The 27445-nt window shown below is 43.4% G+C and overlaps 1 protein-coding gene across 3 annotated transcripts; it reads left to right on the top strand.

The window, feature by feature from the left end:
* Positions 1 to 694: 694 nt before the first annotated feature.
* On the top strand, positions 695 to 26826 carry nvl (nuclear VCP like). 3 transcript variants are annotated; one of them, XM_012850348.3, is made up of 24 exons: positions 696 to 888; positions 3215 to 3306; positions 4976 to 5046; positions 5234 to 5286; positions 5521 to 5611; positions 7945 to 8002; positions 9029 to 9223; positions 9670 to 9772; positions 10432 to 10508; positions 10637 to 10771; positions 10982 to 11083; positions 11187 to 11304; positions 11754 to 11898; positions 12056 to 12299; positions 13574 to 13792; positions 16233 to 16337; positions 16637 to 16699; positions 17709 to 17828; positions 18206 to 18305; positions 19734 to 19840; positions 20635 to 20711; positions 24557 to 24633; positions 25204 to 25301; positions 26675 to 26826. In XM_012850348.3, the coding sequence occupies exons 2-24, from the start codon at positions 3250 to 3252 to the stop codon at positions 26717 to 26719; spliced, it is 2460 nt and encodes an 819-aa protein (XP_012705802.2). In that variant the 5' UTR covers positions 696 to 888; positions 3215 to 3249; the 3' UTR covers positions 26720 to 26826. The 3 variants fall into 3 exon arrangements, with proteins under 3 accessions (XP_035986556.1, XP_012705802.2, XP_012705801.2); XM_012850347.3 differs by having other exon boundaries at positions 13571 to 13792; XM_036130663.1 differs by lacking the exons at positions 20635 to 20711; positions 25204 to 25301; positions 26675 to 26826 and having other exon boundaries at positions 695 to 888; positions 13571 to 13792.
* The last annotated feature ends 619 nt before the right edge of the window (positions 26827 to 27445 follow it).

Genomic DNA, 27445 nt, shown 5'->3' with positions numbered 1-27445 from the left:
AAAAGAAATCCTCTTACATTATTGTTTTTTAAAATTAGGACCTTCTTAGTTTGAGACAAGTATAAATATACTGACTAGTTGAATCTGGATGGAAATATTTTATAGCCTGCTCACAAATCACAGAATGGTTTGTGAGGCCTTTCACCTTTGTGTAAAATATGTCCGTTTAAATAAGTATAATTCCAAATAATCTAAGTAGTTTAGTTATGTTGCCATGAATACACATTGCAGTTTAATCATTTTATTAAACAGAAAGGATTTTAATGATGCCTCTGGTATGTTTCAAAACAACTCTTTACTAAAATTTAAAACTGAAAACAACTAAATCTCATTAGTACATTTAGTCCAATATATAAACCTCTTTTTATTCATATATATTACATACTAATCATCGTGTACTCCACATTTGACCTTTTAAAAACTCACCGACAATTTTACTTTGAAATTCCTCTAAGGATATTCTTAATTTGCTGCATTCTCGTTGTGTTTGGAAATCTGAGCTTTCCCTTTTCATCCATGTGAAAGCAGCAGTGGCAGCATAAGGGAAGATTATCATCAACCGTGTTCTCAGAACCTACCCTTGCTGCAGTGTGCACTGATATGATGATAAATATAAGTACTTCCTCACACTCCGCACAACTATTATCGAACAACAGGTCAGTCCGACTGATGTAATTTCCGAGGTACATGGAACGCAGCATTGGTTTTGTTTCCGGGGTCTGGAGTCGCAGCGCACACGCTTATGTTCTGTGGAGCTGAGCAGTAGCTGAACTTTCCGTCCTCGAACTGAAAAGCTGCTCTCCCAGACCTGCTGTTCCCATGGTGACAGGAGCCGGTCCTGTTCAGGAGCTCGGGGCACTAACAGGAGCCCCACGTGGTGTTGTTCCGGTAAGGAAGCGTGTTGTTGACATGTTGCGTGTTCAGCCCACTGAGCGTGGTTCAGCCCTGCCTGCCTCAGGGAATCCACAGGAGGTCCGTTCTGTAGGAACACCGCTGTTCTGGGTGAGAGGTACAGAGAGGTTCTGGCTAGATCTGCACTTCTGTACAGTGAAACCACCAAGAGTGGGCCGGACCAGGGGTCAGTCAGATGGCTTAGCAGTACCAGAGGATAGAAATATTCCTTATTGTCCCTCAGTGAGAATCCAGGGGTAGCTGCAGCAAATAAACACACAAGGGTACAAATATAAAGACTGTAGCGCAGGAGTGTCCAAACTTTAGCCATGGCGGCCATAAATGTCAAGTCTTTTGTAGGCCACAAAATATTAATAAAAAAATCTTTACTCAAAATGCAATTTCGATAAAAAGAATTCAAATTTTACCCGCTGAACACAATATTTAATGAAACGACCAATTTAATCTGCTAAAGAAAAGGGATCTTTGATACATTATAGATTTGAAACATAAAGGTTCTTGCAAGTTCACCACACCAAACAATATCCTACACTTTTTCAGCTAATGATTTTTTCCGTTTTTTATTTTGTGTCTTTTCAGCAACAAGATCAGGATTTGGCTCACTCTTGCTTTATTTTTGCTAGGTTAGATAAATGGGTGCATCAACATTCTGAGCTGGCAAAAATCACATTTCATTAATGAGATCACACCTGTCAAAGAATAGTAAAATACATTAGGATTGGACCAGAAAACCACTCTTAGGCCTTTCTTGAATTGTGATTGAGGGCCACCCAACATCGCTCAGAGGGCCACACTTTGGACACCCCTGTTGTACAGTAAGGGCAAGTGTACAATATTAGAGTAAGAAATACTGTGCAGGTATTAAAAGTAACATACTTGGTTCCAAAGAAATGTGCAACTGAGTAGGATAATAAAAATGCACCATGTGCATGTATATTTTTGTCTAGAAAACAGACTATTTGCAATAAAAGGGAATACTGTAAAAAACGCAGCAGGAATGTAACCAACCTATTGAGTTTGTAGGGAGCAGTGATCGTTCTAGAGTCCAACAGCTTCTGGGAGGAAGGATCTGTGATAACGCTCCTTAGCGCGCCTAGGAGGCAGCAGTCTGTCACTGAAGGAGCTCTCCAGCTCTGCAGCGTCTCCATGCCTGGGCGTTTTGCTAGACTTCTGTCTCCCATCACCTGGACAGGCTGGAGGGGCATCACAGGACAGAGCTGGCCTTCCTAATGAGCTTAGCCTCTTTTTTTTTATTTATTTTTTTACTGAACTTTAAAAAGTTCCCAGCCATCCAGTCTTTTTATGTCCTCCAGACATGAAACCAGAGGGCTCAGACTTGGAGGACTTTTTCTCTAGTGGGACATATGTCTGGGTATCATCTGCCAGACATGAACAAGTAGGGGTCTCTGCACCAAAGAGGGATTTTTTTAGTTGTGGGCGGAGTTTGCTTAAGACTTGATTGGTCCGATCGATGTTTGTGGGTGGAGTTTATGTAAGATTCTACTTGATGCTTCCCTCTGCTGGCATGCTATATGGAGGACTTGGTACCAGCCCACACTGCTGAAAATACCAAAACTTCTTTTAATGGCCATGGTAACACAAGGAAACTGGTCTGATCTAAATCCTGTAGAGAATCAACGTGGTATTGTCAAGAGACAGAAGAGAAACACCAGAACCAACCATGCAGATGACCTGACAGCTGCTATCAAAGCAACTTGGGCTTCCTGAACACCTGAGCAGAACCTCAGGCTCCGTGCCACGCCGCATTGATGCTGTAATTCAAACAAAAGAAACTTGAGCAAGCATTTAGTTCAGATGCTGTTCAGTACACGCACATACTATTTAACAGGCTTACGTTTATGGATTAAAATGGTTTTCTATTGCTCTGATGTCATATTCTAGTTTAAGCACAAACTAAATGTTAGGAAGACAGAATCATCAGAAATAAACAGAAATAGATCACTGTGTGTGGAATAAATCTAAATGGGATTTATAAAAGCTGCAGAGAGAGAAAAGACACGACCGACCTCGGAGAGAGACAGAGAAAGAAGGGGAGAGACATGCGGCAAAGGACCGCGGGTCGGATTCGAACCCGGGTTTACCGCGTCGAGGACTAAAGGCTTCCAAACATGGGTCGCGCTACGCCACGAACGCTTCATTACTTTCATTTTTGAATAAATTAGTCACAGAAATAAAGCTGGAATGATCCCACCCCCAACCCCCACACACACTCACATCGCATGAAGAAATCCTGCTCCCTGGTTAACAACAGATAAATAAAGTTTTTTCTCCTTGTTCTCAGTTTCTCCTCTAGGCTCAGAACTTCTCCTGACCAAAATGAAGAACAGAGGAGGAGGCTCGTTTGACCCGCGTCTTAAACAAAGAGTGCAACAGGTCTGAGTCATAAAATGTGTCGCTCAGATAAGTTATTGAAAAGACAGAGAGTCGATCTCCACAACTCGACAAGCTCTCACACAAGACTTTCACTAGAAACCTTTCATGTTTATGTGACACCTAAGGAGTTTAGGATCGGATACTAACCTGACATGTTGTTACACTATGGGAAGAAACCCGAGTACGGCACAAATCCATTCAAACACACCTAGAACATCCTGACAGGTGGTACTAGGACCACCACTAGAACAGGACAAAATAAGAAAACTGGATGGGCTGATGCTGTACATCAGCTAGGGATAGGAACAGTATGATCTGGACCAACGGAAAAAGGAGACTTGAAAAGGAAGGAATGCAGTAGTAGGTTTGTCACTACTGATTCATGAATGGTGGATTCAAAATAGGGACACCCATGTAAAGGTCAGATTTCTCATCTCAGTCTGACTGAACCAGGGTATTCAGAGAAAGACGTTCTTGTTTGAAAAGCAAAGACGTTTCATCGCCTTTCTTGCTCTAATGCATTGCTTCTCAAATGGTGGAGCGGTATTACAGGGGAGGCACAAGAACAGCTTTGCCTTTTTTTGTCCACGAAATAAAGTCCTTCTAAATTATTCTAAATGTGACAACAGCACCCACTGCTGTTTGCTCTATACCTGCGGCCAGTAGTATGATAAATACTGTTAATAAGCTCCTAAAAAATGACAAACCTTAATGTTACTGAAGTTTGTTGTTTTAAAATTATTGGCTTGATATTACTTTTGTCATGAGATTCATAGCTAGTTAAAAGTTGACTGCAGGAACGAGTCTGGCTAAAAGCCATTTATGTTGTTAATATAAGGGATGGGTACCGGATTTGGTACTTTTATAGGTACCGACCGAATCCCATCGGTACTGACGTAAAATCAAACGGCGCCATGTTTTGGTACCTAAATGCATCACTTTGACACTGAGGGAGTAGAAGAGTGGCCGATTTTCCATGCCAAACATAAACATAGCATTGCACACACAAGAGCGTGATGCCGTCAGTAGCCGCTGGTCCAGTCAACAAAGCACGACTGATGTATCCCCTGTTCAAAATGAGCAGCAGATTATGCCTGCTGCAATATTTTGGAGACAAAGTGTAAGGAGAGCAGTGGGAATACTTTGTTTTATTATTACATTGTCTTAATTATTTTTCAGGCAATATATTAAAAATGTATGAATTATTCAATAAGATTAATTTGTAGATCCAAAGAAGTTTATGTATTGAGAAATAAATGTTAACATTTTTTAGATTTTATTAATAAACTAACATATATCACTACATAAGCACACAAAAGTACCGAAAATAGGTACAGTTAAGTACCGGTATTGATTCCCAGGTACCATTTCAGTACAAATGTGAAAAGTACCCATGCCTACTATAGTTAAAAAAGTGTGGCAATTTTGAAAAATTCTAGTTGTTAGAAACCATTGTTATATGTCATACATTTTAAAAGGGGTCCATTTCGTTGGGATAGGGGGGAGGGGGGCTGACTCTTTTTCCTTCTTCAAAGGGGGAGCAACAGAAAACATTTGAACGATTGCTCTAATGTATCATCATCATCAAGAGGAATGTGAAGCCAGCAGACCTGATGCAGCTCCACTACGTTCCATTCTGATTGTTCTCCATGTTGGATTGTGTTCTCAGTATCTAGCCTCCAGCAGCAGTGAATATGTTGACCTTGTAGAAATGGCCCTGGACCTTCAAAGACAATACAGGTAATCTGATCTGAGCCCTGCAGACATCTACATTTACTGTCATGGTTTCATCATTTAGTTAAGGCTGATTTATTATTTTATTTTACGTCAATGATGGATTTAGAGTTTAAAAATGTAATTAAAGACCTGCTGCCTGCCCTGAACTGGTCAGCAGCTGGTATAAAAGCTGGTGTCATTCTGCCTTTAGAGTGGAGTACGGCAGAAGAAACAGGACGGCGTTCAGGATCCAAGTGGAGAAAGGTAAGAGAAAAAGCAAGTTGGTTTTACAGATTAATTAAGATAAACAGTAAAGGCTTAGATTGGATGTTGTGTAACAGTAGAATTAAGAAGTGATGACAAACACCACGTATCAGGATCAAGAAGGATTCTGAAATGTAGTTAAAAATGAGGACCTGTCAGATTGTTATGTTGGTGCTGTTTTTATGCCGTATGTTTTGGGAAGAGGCCTAACTCTTGTCCCTCTGCCTGTTGAAGTGTATGATGCAGTCAAAGAGGACGTAGACCTGGACGCGTTGGAGAGCAAACACCTGGCCAAGAGAGCCAGGAGCAGCTGCAATGAAGCTGGGTAACTGCACACTCTGCACACCGGTTTAACCTTTTAAGGTCTGTTCACGTTGGCGCCACAATGTTGGCACTTTTGCTTGCTGTTGCTCGCCTGACATTATCAGAGGCGAGAGCAATCGCACGGCGGGCTTCAAGCCAGAAATACAGCAGTACCATGGGGCTATCTAGTGATGCTTTCACTTCCCTGTCCCTCCAGCCTCCTCACTCCTTTTTCTCCAGGTTTGCTCCTTTCTGGACTCGTCTCAGTAGTAATAATAGGTTAAGTCATAAAACTCAGGCCGACCGCAGACCGCCATTATTAGACTGTCTTCCATGTTGAATGAAAACTGCTTTGTCTCCGCCGCAGTCCTTCATCCCCACATCTAGTTCCTGATTGGTTATCGCAACATGACACAACACATCGGCTTTTTCAACTCCAACAACTGTCGCTTTGCATCCATCACAGGTTTCGTGTTGCTTGGGCTTAGCTTTAATCTCCAAAATTGCAAGTTTTCCATCGCTAGAATTGCTTTTGTGGCTTTGCGTAGCGCCGGAAGCATTTAAGCACCTCTCTCTCGGACTCAAATCAAATCAAAGTTCTTCGTGTTTGTATTTAGTCCGTCAATGCACCAGGATGGCCGGTACAGAGACGTTTCAGGTTGTGGAGGTGTGGCCGATCCGAGCGTCTCTTTCTTTCTCTCGCTCCAGGCTGAGCCACCTGAAAATCCTCAGGATTCTGTTCAGTGTCCCAACCCTGAACAGAATTATGTAATTCAAAAACAGTTGATTTATGAGTTCATTCATGAATAAAAGGCTTAAAGTTTGAAGCAGAATCTGGGGTATTTTTCTTGCAACGCCTCTACAGGTAGATCTTGCTTCCCACCAAAGTGGAGGTCGGGGATCTTGGGCTTAAAAAGGTTGGAGACCACTGATTTATTTTTATTTTCTTTGGGATTTTTTGCGGGTCTAGTGGCTCACTTTTTTCCGAAAGTAGGCTGACAGGAAGGGGGGTAGAAGAGGGGGAGAGACATTCGGCAAAGTACCGCGGGTCGGATTCGAACCCGGGTTGACCGCGTCGAGGACTATGGCCTCTGTATATGGGTCGCGTTACCCACTGCGCCACATGCGCGCCCCAGAGACCACTGATTTAAAATGTGGAGGGAACACTGGCTCGCGGAGGAGAGACTGAAGTGGGGCTTACCAGCCACATGCAGCTTTTCTCTGCGTCCCATGCAGCTCACAGTGAGCTTCAGTGAAATCACCCACGTTGCCTGCTGGCGGTGGTCAAAGGGCCCAGTGGCACCGGTGCATGGCAGCCTGTCAGTCTGCCCCAGGGCAGCTGTGGCTGCTAACAGCTCACCACCGTCAGGGAGTGAATGTGTGCATGACTAAAGCTGTAGTGTGAAGCGCTTTGGAGGTAGTAGGAATAGCTAAAGTGCTATACAAGTACAAGCCATTTACCATCATTTTTGATGAATGTATCTGCTGTAGGAAATTAGTTTTCATTTTAAAAGAACCACAATTTTATTTGAAAATATAAAACTTTAGTGAAAAGAGGACAGATATATTTCCTTCTGTGGGATGTTGATATTTGTGGAAAATAATGTAAAAAAAAAAAAGCCATCTAGTTTTCATTTTAGTGACAAGAACAATGGATCTAATAAACATTACTGGTCCTTTTAGTATCACTCTTGCGGTGGGAAAATGACCCAGAGTGAAATGACATGAATTAGTGCCAGGCTTATTAAATAAATTTTGTATAAGATGAGAGCAAAGCATCAGATGCGTGTCAGCGTAAGCTCTTGCTTGCAGAGTGTTTCTCTGACTTCCAGAATTAGCAGGTGTGGTTTTATGCTTGAGGTGAAAACATCCATGAGACCACCTGTGAGAACTGACTTCTGCTACCTGCAGAAAGCTGCTCTGGCAGATGTCCTTCAGCGTGGAAGCAGTCAGATTTTTTTCCACACTGAACACCTAGGCATAACTTAAAAAGACGTGAGAGGAAAAACGCGACCAAGACACTGTTGATGGAGAGAACCAATTGTTTATGGGGAATGTTACTTCCATCCCAGGTGACAAATGAGAATGATTTAGTTTGATTTTACCTTTAAACATCAGTTGGCTCTTTTTAATAGCCACCTGTCTCTAAAAAATAGCAGAAGCTGCTAACTGAGGCCTGGTTGGAGAATGTTGCATGAAAGATGCCCCCGAGAGTGCTCCATAAAGCTGATGTTAGTTAAGAACTTACTGGGAAAGCTCTGGGGCCTGGCTTGGTAAATGTTTGGGTCACACAGCCTCGCTGACTGTAGGTATTGTTCTGTGAGAGTGAGCTGCTTCCAACCTGTGTGTTTGCAGGGATGGCAGCAGCTCGGAGGAGTCCTCAGACAGCGATGAACAGGTTCTGGGCAACACGGTAAGGGATATCTCTGAAGACTCAGAATCAGCTTAATCAGCCACGTTTGTGCAAGCACACAACTTACAGAAATACTGTATAATAAAAGGGTCTTTGCTTGGGCTGGCTAGAATAGGAAAAAAGTTATTTTCTGGCCAGAACATTTCATACTTCCAAGATCTAAAGTGGAGAACTGGGACGTTCTCATAGATACCTCTGCTGACACCGATTTGAACCGAGTCTAATTTTATCTTTAAGAGCCATACCACTGCATTGAAAAGGTGGATTTGTTCTGTCCTGCATTCATGGCCAATTGCTAATTATTTATATTTGGAGCAAAGGAGACACCACACGTGAGAGAGCAGTAAAACTGGGTTTCACCATTTTATATCAAAGATGATATGAGTTAAGATTGGCATTTAAACTGTGGTTAGCGTTTTATATTGGCAATTAGCGCTACTAGCTTTGCCGAAACAGTAGTCTGAGTAATTCTTAGTGAACATCAATATTTAATGTTAATGTGACGATTGAGTAAAGGCTGCCACTGTTTTCAGAGATTGGACAGATTTAAATATCAAGGATAAAGTAGAGAGACTGTTGACCTCTGTTCAGCCTCCTGTTATCTGCTGAAAGTTTCTCTCTCTCATAGCTTGTATCGACTGCAGACTTTTTAAATGGCTTCTCACATTTCATTAAAAACTCATCATCAATTCTTAGAAGAAAAAAAGAAAGAAAGTTGGCTTTCAATCTTCTTCCCTCAGCACTTACTATGCTGCATTCACTTCCTCAGTTTATTCATGTCCCACCAAATGTCATCCCAAGGCTCTTTAGAAGATGGACGCATCTGATTCATGTCCAGAAATATATAGTCCAATAAAGTCCAGTTACTGACAGAATGAAACTCATTTAAATGTCTTTACCTTCAACCATCTTTCTTACCCAACTCTTTCCCATAGAGCCACAATCTCTTTACATTCCTCTTGTTTAAACATGAAGTATGTCGTCTTATTTTACTAAAAGGGAATTTAACTTTTTTTCCATCCACAGCCCAACAGCTCTGTTACATCCCTGTACCGTAAGGGTCCTTCTGCAGCCAGCAGTCCTGCCAGCAGGACCAACCCTGCTCCAAACGAAGGGACTGTGGTTTCCTCTGGGGGCTGGTTTATTGATAAAGGCAGAGGCCCCACGAAGCCCGTCTTCATCGACCTGTGTAAAGAGGAGTCGGCTGATTCAGAAACAAGAGTACGTAGTCACTGAATGCAGCTCTGTGTTCCTGAGATGGACTGCAGACAGAGGGTACCCTGTAGGTCTGTGGCTCACAGTCAGTCAGTTTTATGGAGCAACACAGAGTTCTGTCATTAGATAGAAAAGAAACATCAGCAACAAAGAGCTGAACGTTGGAAATGTACAGGGGATGGATGGTAAACGTTCAGATGAGGAAACGCCAGAATATTGATTTCTTAGAAGCTTAGATTCTAGAATGCTGACTTGGGATCATTTCTTAATTGAAGAAAAACAAAGATGATAATTGATTCCTAGCAGCTGTTCTTCATGCCTCCACAGAACAGACACTCATGATGATCCTCTAAAGCTTCAGGGTGCAGCAGACACTGTCCGCCCTCTAACTCTATACAGCGTATGCTAAGTTTAACTTCTGCACCTTCTGCTGCATTCATTTCCTCTGACAGAGAGGCATGTCCCAACTGGAGCCTGAGATGAGTCCAAAGAAGTCAAAAAAAAGGGCAAAGAGCTCGGCTGAATCTGCTGACTCTCGCAGCGTCAACAAGAAAGGTACGACCTAAGCTACCATCCTATAACCAGGAGAGAATCTACTGGCGTTAAACAGATTAGTAGAATGACAATACATGATGTATATACAGCATATCTGGAGGAGAGGACATTTAATATGCCATTTCGCTGGAAAAGAATGTCTTATTAGTTTTGCTGTTATTTGTGTAATTTATATTATTTCTTCAGGTCACACAGTGTTAAGTTGTGTAACTATCTATCTAGATAGTTACACAACTTAGATAGATAGATAGATAGATAGATAGATAGATAGATAGATAGATAGATAGATAGATATTATAGTGTGTATAATAGAGATCAGTGGGCTAGCCCTAGCTATAGATGCATGTAAAAACAGAGGGCCCATATCCACACATCTGTCCAAGGTCTTTGGAGCAGCTCAGCTTGTTCCAGCCCCTGTTTGTAGCTACATGCTATTTAGAAGGTAGTGTGTGCTCACATTTACATGAATCTGATTTATTCCAGTGTCATTCTGTAAAAACGTGATGATTAAAGTGGTCTGTTTTCCCACTGTGGCTAAGACATATGTGCAATAGCTTTATATAGTGTGTTAATGATTTATAGTTTCGTTTGTCATAAATGGCATTTTTGGTGTCTGGGCAGCTTGTCATTGAATTTAAATGTTTTTTTTCTTTTCTCAGCAAAGTCAAAGTCCCCAGAGCTGCAGTATCCCTCTCTGAAGTTTGAAGATGTTGGGGGAAATGAGGAGATTTTAACGGTTAGCGCCTTCACCCTTCTGCTGTCTGTGTGGCTCAGATGTTCAGGAGTCACCAAAGAAGGACTCTTTACTAACTCTGCTCCACCCTGCTCATAATCTAATAATCAGAGTGGAACATCTTCCTGCAGGAGGTGTGTAAGCTTCTGGTACATATGCGTCACCCTGAGGTGTACCAGCACCTCGGGATGGTTCCTCCCAGGGGTTTCCTCCTGCATGGACCTCCTGGCTGTGGAAAGACCCTGCTGGCCCAGGCTGTGGCTGGGGTGAGTTCAGCACCAGATATCATCCTGACAGGACGGAGACAGGATTTGACTGATCCCACTGCATGCACATCCAGCTAATAAAGCCGATTATGAAAACAGAATGAAGTGAAAGGATGTCAACACAAAGGAGACGCCTTATGTGTGAGATAGCTGGACATGGGAGAGTTGGGCTCATTTAGTGGTGAATGTGAGGCTGTCTGTGTTTTTCAGGAGCTGCAGATCCCCATGCTGAAGGTGTCTGCTCCAGAGCTGGTGTCCGGGGTGTCAGGAGAGTCAGAGCAGAAGCTCAGAGAGCTGTTTGACCTGGCTGTGGTCAGCATTTCTTCCCTTTTCATGGCTCTGTGTCATTTGTTTAAATCCCTAGCAGCAAAACTGGTGACCTCTGGCCTACACTCACCCCTGTCTTCTCCTGCAGACCTCCAGTCCATGCATTTTGTTCATAGATGAGATAGACGCCATCACGCCTAAAAGAGAGGTAGCTTCTAAGGACATGGAGAGGAGGATTGTAGCCCAGCTGCTGACCTGCATGGACGGTGAGATGCAATGTCTAGTGAATATCAGAGGCTGTTAATCGCAGGTTTAGCTCTATAAGACCCAGAGGAAAGGAGAACGAGCCCAGGTTATGTGACATATTATCTGGTAAAATAAACATTTAAGTTCAGTTCAGAGCAACGTCATCTCAAGGCACCTTCTGAAAAAATACATAGAAAATAAATCAGCATTCATCAGAAAGTAAAATTTTGTACTGTTTGGTTCACATTGAATCAGTTTCTGATCCAAATCCGGTCTTTGAATTCAGTCCTGTTCAGTAGATACTGTAAAATAAAATGTATCTAAGGAAGCCACCAGGCTGCAGAGTCCTAGCATCGAACCCGTGGTACCTCTTCATGGTCCCTTAAGGTTCAAGTGTCGAAGAATTACAAAAATGTGTTTTGCTTGATGCTTTAAGATGCTCTCCTTTCCGCTGCTTGGCTTCTTCTAGACCTGAACAGTGTGACGGTGACTGCTCAGGTTCTGGTCATCGGGGCCACGAACAGGCCTGACTCCCTGGACCCCGCCCTCCGCAGAGCTGGACGCTTCGACAGAGAAATCTGTCTGGGGATCCCTGATGAGAGCGCTCGGCTTAGGTAAGAACCTGCTAACGGAGACGGGTATCAGGCTTTTTCTTTCGGTCAACTGCCGTGGTATGAAGGGATCTGATTGGTTCGTGTGATTGGTCGGTCTTTTTCACAACCTTATTTCCCACGTGAATATGACACAAACTAACTATTTTTGTTTTGCCAGGATCTTGAAGACGTTGTGTCGGAGGCTGACGCTGCCTGAAGATTTCGACTACGGGCAGCTGGCTCGGCTAACACCAGGCTACGTGGGTGCAGACCTCATGGCTCTGTGCCGGGAAGCCGCCATGGCTGCTGTGAACCGAGTTCTGTTGGAAACGAGGCCACTGCCTCAGAGTCTACCCCAGAACTGTGACGAGGAACCGTCCGGAAGTACGGAGCAGACCAAGGCGGTAAAGGACGTGCAGCAGGTATAGGACAGCTGGGGTTTTACCGTTAAAGGAGAAGTCTGGTCAAAATCAGAATTCAAACTGCTGAAAGTACTTTAAATATAAAATTATTACATACCGTTCAATAAATGATAAGCTTTTTTAATTAAGAGCAATTTCCATTTGAATATGCTTTTATGGAGGCAGTCATCTTGGAGAAGAACAGTACTGCCACCTCCAAGTTTGTGACGTCAGGTCGCGGGATCGGCTGTCGAACAAGACCCAATGCCCTATCTGTCCCCTTGTAAATAAATACCCGTTTTCATGCCAAAATATTTTTTTAACCCCTTAAACAACGATAGACATGGTATTAAGCATTCAAATTTAAATTAATACTAATTTTACATTTTAGAGACATAAAAAGACAACAAATAAGCATTAAAGTACGGTTTACGGTACGGCACTCCACCCCTCTGATCGGGTAAACAAATGTTCCGGCAAATTCTACATTATAAAAAAGAAAAACCTACCGAAAATCCTCGCTCTCATGTCATGTTCAAAACATTCTTCTTCGAAATGTTGTATGACGTTGTTTCTCTCTGGTCAGAAGTTCGATGACAAATCCTTCCTCTTCAAGTAGGCAATCCAACAAAAGAACCAGTGGTGGATCATGAATTGGAAAGGTGAAATAGCTAATGTTTTTTCCACTTTTACCCGATGTATTGGAACATCCAACTACCATGCACGTGGGCATTGTTGCTTTAACAATAGCTCTCGTGAATTTCAATGGTTAAGTCCTCTGGAAATCCGAAATAATAATTGTTGATCGCAGCTGTGTACAACAGCTCCTATTGAATTAGCTTGTAATGCGCGGAGAACTACCCTCGGCTCACCGCGATTTTTTGTCACAGGATGTGATGTCAGGCGGCCAATATTGCCCATATTTGGGCTAATAATGGCCGCCCCCATACACAGTGATCGAGACGACAATTTATGCTTTTATTTTCTTATTGATTAACGCTTAATTCATTAAATAACCACTAACGTATTAGTTTTAGTTATAGATAATGATCCCCTGATTTTTCCTTGTTGACCGGACTTCTACGTTAAACGTGTTTGTTGCCCAGTTAGAGTTCTTTTTGAAAAACCAATGTCAGTTTATGATCTTCTTTACAAGGAAGCTGGCCTTTAGTTTCAACTTTCCTGCATGTTTGAGGTTAGAATTTCAGTAAGTGAGAATATATCGACCCATTGGTTGACATGCAGTTAGGTCTGTCTCTGTGTTGCTCTGACGAAGGATGCGCTGTCTTCAGCAGGGCGAACTCTGGCAGCTTCTGAACCTGCTGAAAAGCACAGAGACACTGTCGGAGCAGGAGCTGGCTGGCCTGTCCATCCTCATGTCTGACTTTCAGGACGCTCTGGCCCGGGTTCAGCCTTCAGCCAAGAGGGAAGGCTTTGCCACTGTGCCAGACGTCACCTGGGACAATGTAGGAGCTCTGCAGAACATCCGGGAAGAGCTCACCATGGCCATACTGGTAAACACCACACTGATCACTGCACACCGCCTCACGCTTCAACTGTTTCAAACCGCAACGTCTTTTACTAGCATTTTATGTGACAGACCGACACAAAGAAGCATGTTCGTATGAAGGAAAATGAGGCATGGTTTAGAGGCAAATGTGTAACCAAATCACAAAGAACCACCAGGGTCATTAAAACAGAAGAGCAGACGGGTCAGGGAGAAGGTTCTGGTCCAGGGTAAAGCTGGGTCAGGTTCTACTATAACATCCTAAGCTCTGAACGTCTCCCAGAGCTCTGATCAATCCATCATCTGGACCTGGAGAGAGGATGGACCTGCTGCTGACCTACCAGGACCTGGAGGTCCACCTGGACTGACAGACTGGAGAAGGAGAGCATTAATCAGAGAAGCAGCCAAAAGGCTCACAGTAACTCTGGATGAGCTGCAGAGATGTGCAGCTCAGGTGGTAGAATCCCTTGAAAGGACATCATTTTTTATGTTCTCTTTTAAGTTCTGTTCTGTTTGCAGTTTGTAGCAAGCCATGTGGGACACGCTGAATAAACCATCCCCACAGTGAAGAATGTGGGCTCAGATTAGGGGTGGGCGATATATCGAATATACTCGATGTATCTCGAGTTTTCCTCCTCGCGATGGTTAAAATGACTTTATCGCGACCATCGAGTGTAAATTTTCATGCCAAGATTGAGCCGCTGTATTTAATTCACTGTGAGTTTAGTTTTTCCCACATGCTGTGAACGCATCACTCGCTCCTCCTCCAAACCAGAAAGCTCTCTGGTGCACACACATACAACAACGAACCCGTGCGCTTATTTACGTTGACTAGACGGCGAGAACTATGGCGACAGCGGGCATTTCAGGCAGTGGTTTGGATTTCACAAGAAGGAGGTCGAACAAAATGCGGTAATTTGCAAAACATGCCGTAACACCATTGCCACAAAAGGTAGCAGTAGCACAAATTTGTTCCACCTAAAAAGTCATCTAGTGCAAAATGAAGACTGTTGTAAACTCTGTGTGTCGCCCCCCCCCCCCCCCCCCCCCCACACACACACACACACACCGAATGAAAACTTCAATTAAACCAGCCGTAAAACAGTAGAAACTGGCGTCTTCTTTTGCTAAATCCCATATGACAGAAAAATACGTTTCTTTAAAATTTCCCAGCCCCTAAAGAGCATCGCAAATATTTTTTAGATGCTCTGAATATGTAGCTGCGACTGGTCAGTTGATTTTATAGTCACAATGCAAGCTTTTGTTTTCGGGATTGTCACATTTTTATTATACAAAATTTTATGTCTTAAGCACAAAAGAGCTAACCTGACTCTAGCCATATGGATTTCGCTCCGCCTAGCTCCACTTACATCCATCTGGGACATCTCCATAGGAATTGCCTTTTTTGAAGGCTGGGCCTTATCAAAAATCCTTGCATATGATTGGATAAGATGATGATTGTCTGTCATCTTTATCGACGTGCTATTTCAACCACTCACACCGAAGCTAACCCGTGACGCTGTTTTAGCGACGCAGGAAAAAACAAAACTTTTTTTTTTAATGTGTTTGCGGCTCTAGTGGCACGCGTTTTGTTGACAGTGAGCTGACAGGAAGAGGGGGGGAGACAGGCGGCAAAGCACCGCGGGTCGGAGTCGATCCCGGGCGACCGCGTCGAGGACTAAAGGCCTCCTAATATGGTTCGTGCTAACCGCTCCGCCGCGGGCACGCCCCGGAAAACAAAACTTGCTAAATCCGGTCGGGAGAAGGCGAAAACATCGTTTCCACCAACAAAAGCCTTCAGAGCCGTCCTCTGATGTTCTTTTAATGAAACAATATTAGGTAATAGCAATAGCAATATTAGGTAAAAGCAATAGCAGCATCAATGTTAACGCTTGCTTCCTCGATGCAAGCCACCATTGCTATCTGAATCAAAACAGTTTCACGTCACGGTCGCTTCTCCACTACGTCACATCTATGAAACTCCAGCCCTGCGTCCTGATTGGCTAGACAATAAAATTGGTTGGAGAAATCACTCTCTATGGGAGAGGTCCCAGATGGATGTAAGTGGAGCTAGGCAGATAGAAATCCATATGGCTAGAGTCAAGTTACAAAAGAGCACCTTTTAATTCAGGTTTATTTTGTGTCAGATTTTTCCTTGGTGTTCCTTTTGGCCGCTGGGATGTTCTGTTTTTAAGGTCCAGTGTTGACCATGAAAGAGCTCTAATGTGACAATATTGTAATTTGTGAAAAGCTTCTATGTGCAGCTGTGGTTAAAAAAATGAAAAGAAAAAAAAAAGGTGGAGATGCTTCTGGAAGGCGCCGTAGTAGAGATGTCTCCTGTCACTTACCTCCCGTTGTGTGTTCCTTTAAAGGATGCAGTTTTACTTTGTTCAGCCAAACAGTTCTGACCCGTGTTCTGTTGTAATGAATTGCTGTGTGTCTTGCAGGCTCCCGTTCGCTCTCCAGAACAGTTCAGAGCTCTGGGGCTTAGTGCTCCATCCGGGGTGCTGCTGGCTGGACCCCCGGGCTGTGGGAAAACACTGCTGGCCAAGGTTCCCTCTCACACGGACACAACATGAACACCTGTACCTGTTTCAGTCCTGCGTTTTTTAACTCACCATGAAAACTCCTGCACATGCAAAATCTCAAATGCAAAATGTCTTTTAAAAAAACAATGTTTTAGGGATTCAGAGAGTGATTGCTTTCAATTGCTACATAGTTTTAAAGGCTTTTTGTAACAGGAGTGAGATGTGAGAAGAAAGCAGTCCCCGTTTGGCTTGTCTTTGTTCTCAGAGTGAAGCTATCCAGTGAGGTCCTGTTGTAATTTCCTATGCTCTCTCTCTCCTGGCAGGCGGTGGCCAATGAGTCAGGCCTCAACTTCATCTCAGTCAAAGGTCCAGAGCTGCTCAACATGGTCAGTGCGTGAGTCAGAGGAGCATGTTGCTGCAGGAATCAGTCATTCCCGACATTCTTGCCATGCATGCAGACGCTGCACACAGCGTCTGCATGCAGACGCTGTGTGCAGCGTCTGCATGCATACATATTTTTTTTATATATATATATATGTGTGTGTGTATATAGATGTAGATATTGTTTATATATAAACAATATCTTTTCATCTTACTTGTGAAAAGTTATCCCTCGAGCCCTGACGTAGATAGTCCCTCGATTTAAACAAAAATGAGCCGCATAGTGCTGAGGCATCATTAGTGTGTTCAGCTTGAATCAGCAGGATTGGGTAGCAGGTCACCTGCCCCAAGATGGCGGCCGTAATTCCTGCGCAGCGACAGCCAATGCGGGGTCTACTCTTTTAATATGTCTATGGTCCTCACAGGGAGAGTAAGTTCAACTTCCTGTTTGGTCAGTCTCAGTGCAACATGTGCAACGCTAAAAGCCTAATGATGATGTCATCTCAGGTCTGCGACAGCAGCACACTTCCTTTGATGGGTTTTACGTCCTCTGTGATCAAATATAGAATTGTGACACTCCTGACTCCTTGAAGTAGACTAAGGCCAGCGCCTAAACTGCAAGAACAGAGAAATATGTTCTTTCTCGGCCCTGGGCTATGACATCATAATCTGTTCTTGAAGTGTATTCTGAGCAGATCTTTTTTCCCATGTGGTGTCTGAGAAACATGAAGCAGGTATTCTGGGTAGGACCTATGTGGACGTTCCAGGAGTTCTTTACTAGAGTTCTTGTGAAGCATAAATTGCAGAAAGAACTGTACTCTTGTTCTTGACACCTCTGATAAAGAACCAATTTCTCTGTTTCTGCTAGCAAGTCTAGAGGGAGAATGCCCCCATTTTTCTCTTTACACCCCCCCCCCCCCCCGAGCTTTTTAACAGCCTTATAGTTTAAATAATCGAGACACTGGAACCCCTCCAGGTTGATGTTGCTAACAGCTGAAACTGTGATGCCTGCAGTATGTGGGGGAGAGCGAGCGGGCCGTTCGACAGGTCTTCCAGAGGGGACAGAACTCGTCTCCGTGCGTCATCTTCTTCGACGAGATCGACGCTCTGTGTCCTCGTCGTTCGGGCCATGAGGTGAGGATAATGGATCAGTCCATTGGTATTCTGCTGACTCAGCACAATACATCAGTAGCTGATTCAGTCGATCTCTTTACTTTCCAAAAAATGGTAAATGACATGACAATCTTTGTGTGGTGGCCTAACTAATACAGAGTGCTGCCCGAGTAATTACTACATAAAAGGAGTCAGTTGTTATAGTTCATGATGCTGAGTTACAAGATAACCATTGAAAGCTTCACTCTGGGTAAAACACAAATGACCATTAAACAAACTTCTGACTCACAGCTGTAGGAGCCTCTTTGTGTTTGTAATGTGTGAGCTACTGTAGAACTCGTGCTATTCACAGCCGGTTTCCTGCTACCTTGTTACTGACAGATATTGCTTGTGTTCAGTCAGGAGCCAGTGTGCGTGTCGTTAATCAGCTGCTAACAGAGATGGATGGCTTAGAAACACGGCGACAGGTCTTCATCATGGCTGCAACCAACAGGCCAGGTACGCCTGCAGTTTTTCTTTGACTGATGCTGCTCCTAATGCACTGTTCCATATTAAGTTTCCACGGTGTAGAAAGTAAACCACCTTCACGTATCGTCTATCACTGACACAACTTTGAAACATCATATATACCACACATGCACATCATTGCTCCAGAGTCAACTCAATGACTACTCAAATGTCACAGGTAATGCCCCAATAATTGCATTACTTGATGTCATGTTGTGCTATGCAGACACTCAGCTTGTACTGGTGAAAATTCACTCATTCATTGACCTCTTTGGTGCACTCTTAGACTCCTTACTATAATGAACTCTCCTCTGCTCTAGATCATTAAATATGGAAAGAAAGAGCTCATAGATGTAACAGGACTTAATGTTTCACAAAATACCCTTCATTGCTTCACATTTAGACCTACATAGCTATTACTATTACTACAAGTTTTTAGATACGCCAAAAGATACAGTGAGATAGGACCCAGTATGGAATAGCTTCAGTCTATGGAGCATCATTCCGTCATAGCTCCAAGCAACGCTCACTCCAGCTGCAACTCAGGCCTTCAGCTGGAGCAGGCAGGAATAAAGATGTCATCTAACGTCCATTTCTAAGTTAACTTCAGTTTGTTACATCTCACCTTTTGTTACGACCCCTCCCCAAGACAACAAAAGGGAAGTTATGGCACTGGGTGTAACACAAAACAATCAGTAGATGTCCTCATCAGTAGATGTCAATAAAAAAAAAAAAAGGTTTATTTATAATGTAGGTAGAATTACAGAAGTGCAACACAGGGAAGCTTTAAGCGTCAGGGTCTCCAAGGCCAAAACAACAAACAAACCCCCCCTGTAATTATAAAATAAAAATAAAACACTTGCTAGGGGAGAACAGAAAAATACAAAGCCTAAACTCCCTGGCTATCCACAAAACAGGAGAAAACAGTTAAACAAAAAGGCAGAGAACCCCTACCAGGTTCCACTGTCAAAAGAAAAAACAAATGTTAGTTAGACATTTGGGTTGCTCACAGAATGCTCACAGCCAAAACCATTTAAGGGTTCTTACAAACAGTTGGGTTGCAAACAAGATCACTTCAGATCAAGGCCCAAGGAAAGAATCGAGGGGCCTGGCATCTCTGGTGTGAAGCTCTTTATGGAGTGGCTGACGATCTCCAACACATTGCACCTGTGGAAGCCAGGTAGAACTAAAACACAAAGAGAGCTCTCTCATGAAGAGAGCCCCTAGAGGTCAGTGACCGTAACACCTTTTCTTGTAATTTACAAGTTGCATGTTTTCCTAATGTCATATGATGCCAATTAACGTCTGTTATCTTAACAGAAGCTGGTCACCATCTTAGCTGATATTGTTCTAGTTATTTACTCTTTCTGATACGGATGCCATGTTTTGGCATTGAAACAGTATGGTTTGTTTTTCCAGATATCATTGATCCCGCCATACTGAGGCCAGGGCGTCTAGATAAAACCCTATATGTGGGGCTCCCATGTGCAGCAGATCGCCATGCCATCCTGCTCACTGTTACTAAGGTAATTAGACAACCAGGTAAAGTAGAGGGTGATGCACTGACGACAGCTGTGTGGAATTCAGATGGATTTCTACGCCCTGCTGTCTAAAAGTTAAAGCATAGAGTGAACAAAAACCCAGAAACATGCTATAAATATTGATAGGTTACGATACAAAGTGTTCATCCCCCTTTATCCGCAATTTGTCAAATCAAATCCATGACTGTCAATGTTCCGATTACGTTTGTATGTGTTGTATCTATTAGTAGTGCATGATTTTGAAGCTGAAGAAAAACGATACAGTTTTCCATTTTTACTTTTTTACTTTCTGAATACTTCTTCCATGCACACTGTTTTGCTTGTAGATCAGGAAATAACATTTTGGTCTGATCTCACTGGAGTGGCTTCCTATCATTGTTCGCCCTCATCCGAGTATGTACTGCTTTGTGTTGGTCAGCCTCGTAAAATGCTGATTTTAAAAAAAAAAAAAATAAATAAAAATGTTTATGGTTGTTTTGTGACTATAGTAAAGTTAAAGTGGTGTGAATAGTTTAGCAAGGCTCCATCATGAAGTCTCCACTTTGTTTAATCTCACCAATCATTGTGCAGACCGCTAAATTTCTTGTAGCAGGGTGGGTATTGCGTCATCAGTGCTCGGCATTGCCCAGATCAACACTGGACTTGCAAGGAGATGCTGCTAAAAACTGTTACACTGTGCAGGCCGGAGACATCGAGGATTGGCCCGGGGAGGCCAGTAGTGAATGTCAACTACAGCTCTGTCCACCGCTGCATGTGCATCTCTGACCTGTTTGTTGCAGGGGGGGACTAAACCTCAGCTGGAGCAGGACGTCCATCTTGAAGAGATCGCCTTTGATGAACGGTGTAATTTTTTTTCGTAAGTTCCTGCTGCAAACACCTATTTTCCTCAATCAGACAATCTTCTGAAGAAAAACGTCTGTTAGAATATTCATTCAGTTCTTATTTTGCTCAAAAATTAAAATATGACAAAAGTCTTTTATTTGGGGACCAGATTTTATTACTTTGTAAATCTGAAAGATTTTATGTTTTTGGAAGCCAAATAAATAAAGACTATGGAATCAGCTTATAGTTTTCAACCCCAGAAGAAAGTTCTGCCCAGTTTAAATCTGCAACGTGAAGTTAAGGAAGAGGGAGAGCCTGCAGAGCATGAGGCCTGCTGCAGCTGGCTGACAGGACACTCGGGGGGCCAGGTTCAAAGCAAACAGCTGAACGGACACCACCCAGCAGGGCTGATGACAGTTTTCATCATCCATGGCTTGCTGGGGTTTTTAGTTTGAACTATGATTAGTCAGTCCAGTTCTCATTAGGATGGGCTGTGTAGTTTAGATCATATCAAACATGTGAATGTTTGTAGAAAGCACACGACATTTTATACAGACATAAATGTTAAAACGTTTTCAATTTAACTCCAGTTTTTATCACAAAACATTTTCAATCATAGGAAACGTCTTAAATATGAAACCGAATGGCTTAAAAATTACTTTGAGATTGCGTCTTTTTAAACTAAGCACTTTGTACACTCACTTTCTGTGGAGTTGCCTTGTTCTCCTTGTGCATGTGTGGGTTTTCTCTGGGTACTCTGCTTTTCCTCCCATGTTGCAGAAAATACAAGGCAACAGACTCTGAGAAACAGATTCTTAGTGAGTATGTGTGTGAAGGATTGTATTACCGTATCTACCTTCCAATAGACAGACGGGACAGGCTACTCTGTATAGTGGGCTAATGTATAATACACGGAGGAGTAGAAATTTGATCAAGTCATCTGAGCATTTTCCAGAAAATACAGTGATCCTTCATTTACCTGCAAGCATATTACTTTGTGTAAATTACATACTTTGCGTATCACTGCAACATTAAGCCTTTTTCCAATCATAATGACATTATGGCTGCCACCACCCAGCTGCCCCTCCCCCAACCCGGCCTAACATGTTCCAGGCACCCCCATCCTGGACCACTCCCTGTTCTTCTACCCAGAACTGCACAGCTCTTGGTTCCCAGCTAGGATCCCCCCACTCAGCTTCAGATGACTCCATGAATCAGCCCCCTCTCCCATCCTGTCCTCACCGCTCCAGGTGAGGGACATTCTGTGAGAGACCAAAGTGAAGAAGGCTGCAGGTCCAGACGGCATCAGCTTCAGGCTCCTGAGGTTCTGTGCAGGTCTGCTGTGTGGCATCATGGGACACATCTTCAAGCTCAGTCTGAAGCTGGGGAGAGTACCACAGCTGTGGAACACCTCCTGTGTGGTACCGGTGCCTAAGTCCACACACCCCAAAGGCCTCAACAGCTACAGGCTTATTAATCCTTTTCACAGACTTATGCCAGAGGGTTTGCATACATTTTACATGTACGTAAAATATGACAAAACAAACTTTTACGTCTTGACTTAAGTATATATCCTGATTTTTTTATTTATATAATTATTTAAGTAGAACAATGACTAGTGCAAAATTAAGTAAGTTGTATTTACTGGAAATGAAGTGTAGACTGCAAATTCTGTCGCGGTATGATAGCTCCCACAGTCAACTGGCATTGTCTGCCTGCATCCTTTCATTGAAATGATCCATTTCTTTCTTTGTCCTTCGGTGTACGAAAGAAACGTACAATCGATGATTTGTTATGTCTTTATGTGCAACCTGGAGCACAACAAGTGGTAGGCATTGTTTAGATTCCAAAAATAAACAGTACGCTCAAATTCACCCGTTTTGTCACGCTGGTAGACAAAAACAGTACTGTGTGACCCAGATGTAGCGCGGATGTAGCTCATGATGTCACGCGTGAACTGGTCTATGGCAGAGTACAGACAGGAGATCCAGAGCTTTGGAGACTGGTGCCCGCAGAACCATCTCAGGTTAAAGGCAGGGAAAACAGGAACTGGTGGTGGTGGACTTTCACAGATGCACCTCACTGACACAGGTGAACATCCAGGGAACTGGTGTTGAGATGGTGGACTTATCAGTACCTGGGTGTTCACCTGAACAATAAACTGGAGTCACAACACAGATGCTCTTTACAGGAGACTACCTGCTGAGGAGGCTGAGGTCTTTTGAACTGCAGGGGGCGCTCCTGAGGATCTTCTATGACTCTGTGGTAGCCTCAGCCATCTTCTATGGTGTGGTCTGTTGGAGCAGCAGCTTATCTGTAGCTGAGAGGAAGCTCATTAGGAAGGACAGCTCTGTGCTGTGATGCCCCCTGGACCCATTGCAGGTGGTGGGAGACAGAATGACTGTAAGACAATCACATCCCTGATGGACAGTGTCTCCCACCCCATGCATGGAGCTGTTGCAGAGCTGGAGAGCTCTTTCAGTGACAGACTGCTGCCTCTTAGATGCTCTAAGGAGCACTTCCACAGGTCCTTCCTCCCAGCTGCTGTTAGACTTTATAATCTCTGCTGCTCACAATCAATTTCACTGTCTCTTGGATGCAAATGTTTATTTGGACATGATTTAGCTATTCAAGTGTTTGCATGTACAATCATGCAGGTTGCAAAGTTTTCTCACATCGTTCTGTAAACCGACTGCTGGCTTTCCTCTAACTTGAATATTGCATTCTTTACCCAATGTTGCGGAGGATCAAAGGAAGACGATCAAAGGAAGATCTGGGTAGGAGCTCCTTCAATCAACTCCAACAAAAGAATAGCTTACCACAACAGAAAACGATCCAGAACCCCACATATGTGATACTGGTCCGCCAACCTTTCACAGTACGCGGCAGTGGAAAATCCAACACTGCCTGCACCTTGCAATGGAATGACAACGCTGGAGGAAATGCGGTGGCCTAAGAAGTTGACTGGCAACCCAAACTGACATTTTGCTGGGTTGACAAGCAGGCCATATCCTTCTAGGCGTTGAAAAGTCTCTCCTAGGTGCGACGGGTGTTGTTCAGTGGATCTGCTGGCCACAACGATGTCGTCCAAATACACAGAACAAAGGACAACCCACACAAGACCAAATCCATGACAGCTGAAAAGTTTGGCCCCACTGGGCCCTCTGACCACCGCCAACGACTGAGCCAGTCGGAGCGGGGCATTGAACCAGCAACCTGCCGGTTACAGGACGAAGAGGTGAATCTAAAATAGTGTTACTATGTGTTGTTCAATGTGGACGAACCATGAAGGAGGGTCGTAAAGCCAGAAGTGTGGAAGTCTTACGGTGACAACAAAAGAAGCCGGAGACGTATGTGGAGTTTCCACCACAGCAGGCTGGGGGAGGGGTTGCTTCACCATGGGACCTAGGCCTGTCTACTTTCACGATCACCAATGTGCAGCATCAAAAGAAGATGATGCAAGATCTCTGTAGGATCTCCTCCGATCAACTCCAATAAAAAATAAGTTACAACAGCAGAAAACGCACCAAAAAAGCCACATATCTGAAACCGGGCTGTCTCAGGGAAAAATGTGCCGTCATTTGAGAAATGCCCATTAATAAATTAGTAGCTCTGCAGTTTTTCCTTTTTTCCCCGTTTCTGATAAGTTCTCTCTCCTTTTGCTTTAGAACATAACTTTAAATTAGCTTTTTTTTTTTATTTGATTACTTAATCTAGTGTAACTCTACTGTATCCGGTCTACGTGTTTTGCCACTGTCACGCCCGGATTTACCCACTGTGGGACAGTAAAGGCATTTCAATTCTATCCTGAAAATAAAAAATTGACGGACAGAGGGACGTCACTGGAATGGGGTTCATGAGTGTTTGTGTTTGTTCCAGGGGAGCTGACCTGACGGCCCTAGTGAGGGAAGCATCTGTAAACGCCCTGAAGGCCTACATGAAGTCCCAGGACTGTGGTAACTACACGCTGCCTCCGTGTACAGCTAGTCACTGCTGAGTATTGTTGGCTCTATGGCTCTAAGCCTTTAAACACATCATTGGAACATTCTTGTTGCATTACGACATCTCAAAGGTATATATAATTAGAATAGTTTTCTTGGTGACTAGTACATGCCTTCTCCCATTGTGTCATTTCCAGTCATGGTGTGAGAGTCCATCATATTTATTAGCATCATATTGTTTCCTTTATATTTTAAGCCCTCGTAGGAGCATAGAGGGTTGTCCTGATGGTTCTAAAAATATAACTCATCATTGGCAGAAAGCCTACATTTAGTCTGGGAACTTTTGTTTTTTCAACAGTAACAGAAGTTGTAAATCTCGTATGTCTGCATTTTAAAAAGACACTTATCCATATAGAGCAGTTCCTGTTGCTGCAGGCAAGATGCTCGACTGAAGGAGCGATAGCGTGTGTTCCCTTCATCGCTGCAGTTTTCACTTTGCTTCAGGGCATGCGCCGAAGCAGTGCTATGTCTCTGAGATCTCGTCCTCTGCTCATCAGCTCAAATATTGTTTACCTGTGCCTGCAGCTCAGACCCATCCAGCTGGCTGTGCTGCTGGCATCAAGGTGAGCAAACAGAACTTTGAGGATGCCTTCAAGACCATTCGGCCATCTGTGTCCAAAAAGGTGAGGAAGTACCAGCTAGATGAGTCCTGCTGTGTGTGTGAAGATATGACAAAGGTTTGGGAAAGCAACTTTTTTTCAGAGGCTTTTGGAAACTGTTGGTCCTGTTTTAGCACAACGGATACAGAGATGATCACTCTGTGAAGCCGGGAGCCGTGTACTGTGGGATTACTACAGCAGAACCTACAGGGGAGCTGTTCTGACTCGTCCCGCATGAAGAACAGCGGCACATTGATGCATATTCCCACACAATTGTTATACAGCCACACTGCTGCAAGTTTTTGCTTTCACTTCAGTTAGGTTGTGCCGCACCCATTCACAGACCCAATTCACGGCCAACTATGTGCTCTTGGTGTCAGAGTCGGTGTGCTATCTGCAGGTGTGATCCAATAAAGTTAACATGACCTTTAGGAGAAGTTGTCCATCCAAGGAAACCAGCCTTTACAGTCCTCTGGTAATAACACCTCAGACATTATTACCAGAGGCCAAGGTAGCGCCAGCCACAGGTGAATAATTCTAAGGTGCCGAAACTTCTCTCTTCTGTGGATTCAAAGCAGAAAATTAAGTCTTCCCACCTCTTCTAGTTTGGTTGGATTTGTCAGGCCTACAGTGAATGTCAGTGTGTTAGATCTGCATCACAGTGGAAATGTGTCCCGTTCTAATAGGTTCATAATCAACTGAAAGCATACTATATGAACTCAGAGCATTAATCTAAGTACTGATCCCTGTGGTGCTCCTCCAAAGCACGAGGAAGCTTTATCAACCTAGATAGACTATGTACTAGAACCATCAATCCTTTTGGAAACCTGAAACTGCTTCAAATTAGGTTTCACGTTTAGACAGAGGTTCTGGTTTGGATTGGATTTGATTTAAATGGAGATTTGTGCTTTGTGAAGTACTTATTAGACATGGATATAAATGAGTTTTTTCTTCTTTTTTTTTTATGTCTGGCCCACAGTGAATGGAAGTAAACCCTTCTCTATCATGTTTTGAAGATTCTCCAGAGCAAGTTTAGCTAGTTTATCATTTAATTTTAATCTTGACCAATTCAAACATCAGATTCTAAAAGATTCAAGTGAATGTTGTGGTATGGATGATTATTCCACATCGCCAACATGCAGCTTTTTAAATTTTTACAAAGGCAATGGCTGTTTGAGCCTGGGTAACTATGACGATCACAAAAAAAACACTGGCTGCATTGCTGGCCTGTCCTGTTCCTCCTTGAATTTCCAAACTGAGAACACACACGAAATGCTCACTACTGATAATTACCTCACACAAGCGCATTTCAGGAGCCCTGCTCCACCTTTTCTGACAGTAATGCAGAGTGTGGGTGTGAAATCTAACCCTTCAGTGTCTGTGTATGGTCTCTGCAGGACCAGCTGATGTATGAGCAGCTCAGAGAGTCCCTCAGCAGATGAGCGCCAAACCAGAGGCAGTTGTCCCAAGAATGATGTATCTGCTTTGCTTTGAAGCGTCAATACACACACATTGTTGGTTTTTTTAATAAAAATGTGATGCCAACCTGTACTGTGGCTTCATTTGATCAGATTCCCCTTTTAGGCCTGTGTCTGTGTTCTCTGAACCAGGTCTTTCATGCTACATCTACAGAATGTCGTAGCTGTAGGCTGGATCTGGGAGAATTTGAGTCCACACAACCATGTTCTGGTCTCTCCAGTGCCACTCTAGTTTTGCTGAGTTTTCCTGGAGCCAAGCTTGAAGATCTGAATTCACATCTGACTGAGAATGAAAGCTTGGTGACAGTAATACCTGTGATAAGATGAAAAACAAACCAGAAGTACTGCATCTTGGCCTTCTGTAAAATGCTTCTCTGATGAACTGATGTCAACGTATCTGTAGCTGGATGAAATTGTTTCCCTCAAATTCCTGATTCTAGAAATCATTTGTCTTGCGTGTAGGAATAGGTTTCTATGACAGCCAGTGTAACACATCAAAATGCTTTGATCCAAATATCTCACTGTAGCTCTGGCTGTTTAGGCTGGTTGTCCTGCTGAAAGGAACCTCCGCTCCACTCTGAGGTCTTCTGCAGAGCCTACTTGATTTTTCCCCCCCCCAGGATTCTCCTGTTTTTCACTAACTCTACTCCCCATCGCCTCTGAGGAGCATTGTAGCAACCCAGTACTTGC

Source organism: Fundulus heteroclitus, unplaced genomic scaffold (assembly GCF_011125445.2).
Source record: "Fundulus heteroclitus isolate FHET01 unplaced genomic scaffold, MU-UCD_Fhet_4.1 scaffold_37, whole genome shotgun sequence".
Taxonomy (NCBI): domain Eukaryota; kingdom Metazoa; phylum Chordata; class Actinopteri; order Cyprinodontiformes; family Fundulidae; genus Fundulus; species Fundulus heteroclitus.
This window is presented reverse-complemented; position numbering and strand designations above follow the sequence as displayed.

Bases quoted from the DNA above. Each gene is read 5' to 3' on its own strand.
- nvl (XM_012850347.3), top strand. From the start codon at position 3,250: ATGAAGAACAGAGGAGGAGGCTCGTTTGACCCGCGTCTTAAACAAAGA. The intron at 13,793-16,232 runs GTAAACACCACA...TGTGTCTTGCAG, and splicing joins AGCTCACCATGGCCATACTG to GCTCCCGTTCGCTCTCCAGA. The intron at 25,302-26,674 runs GTGAGGAAGTAC...TGGTCTCTGCAG, and splicing joins GGCCATCTGTGTCCAAAAAG to GACCAGCTGATGTATGAGCA.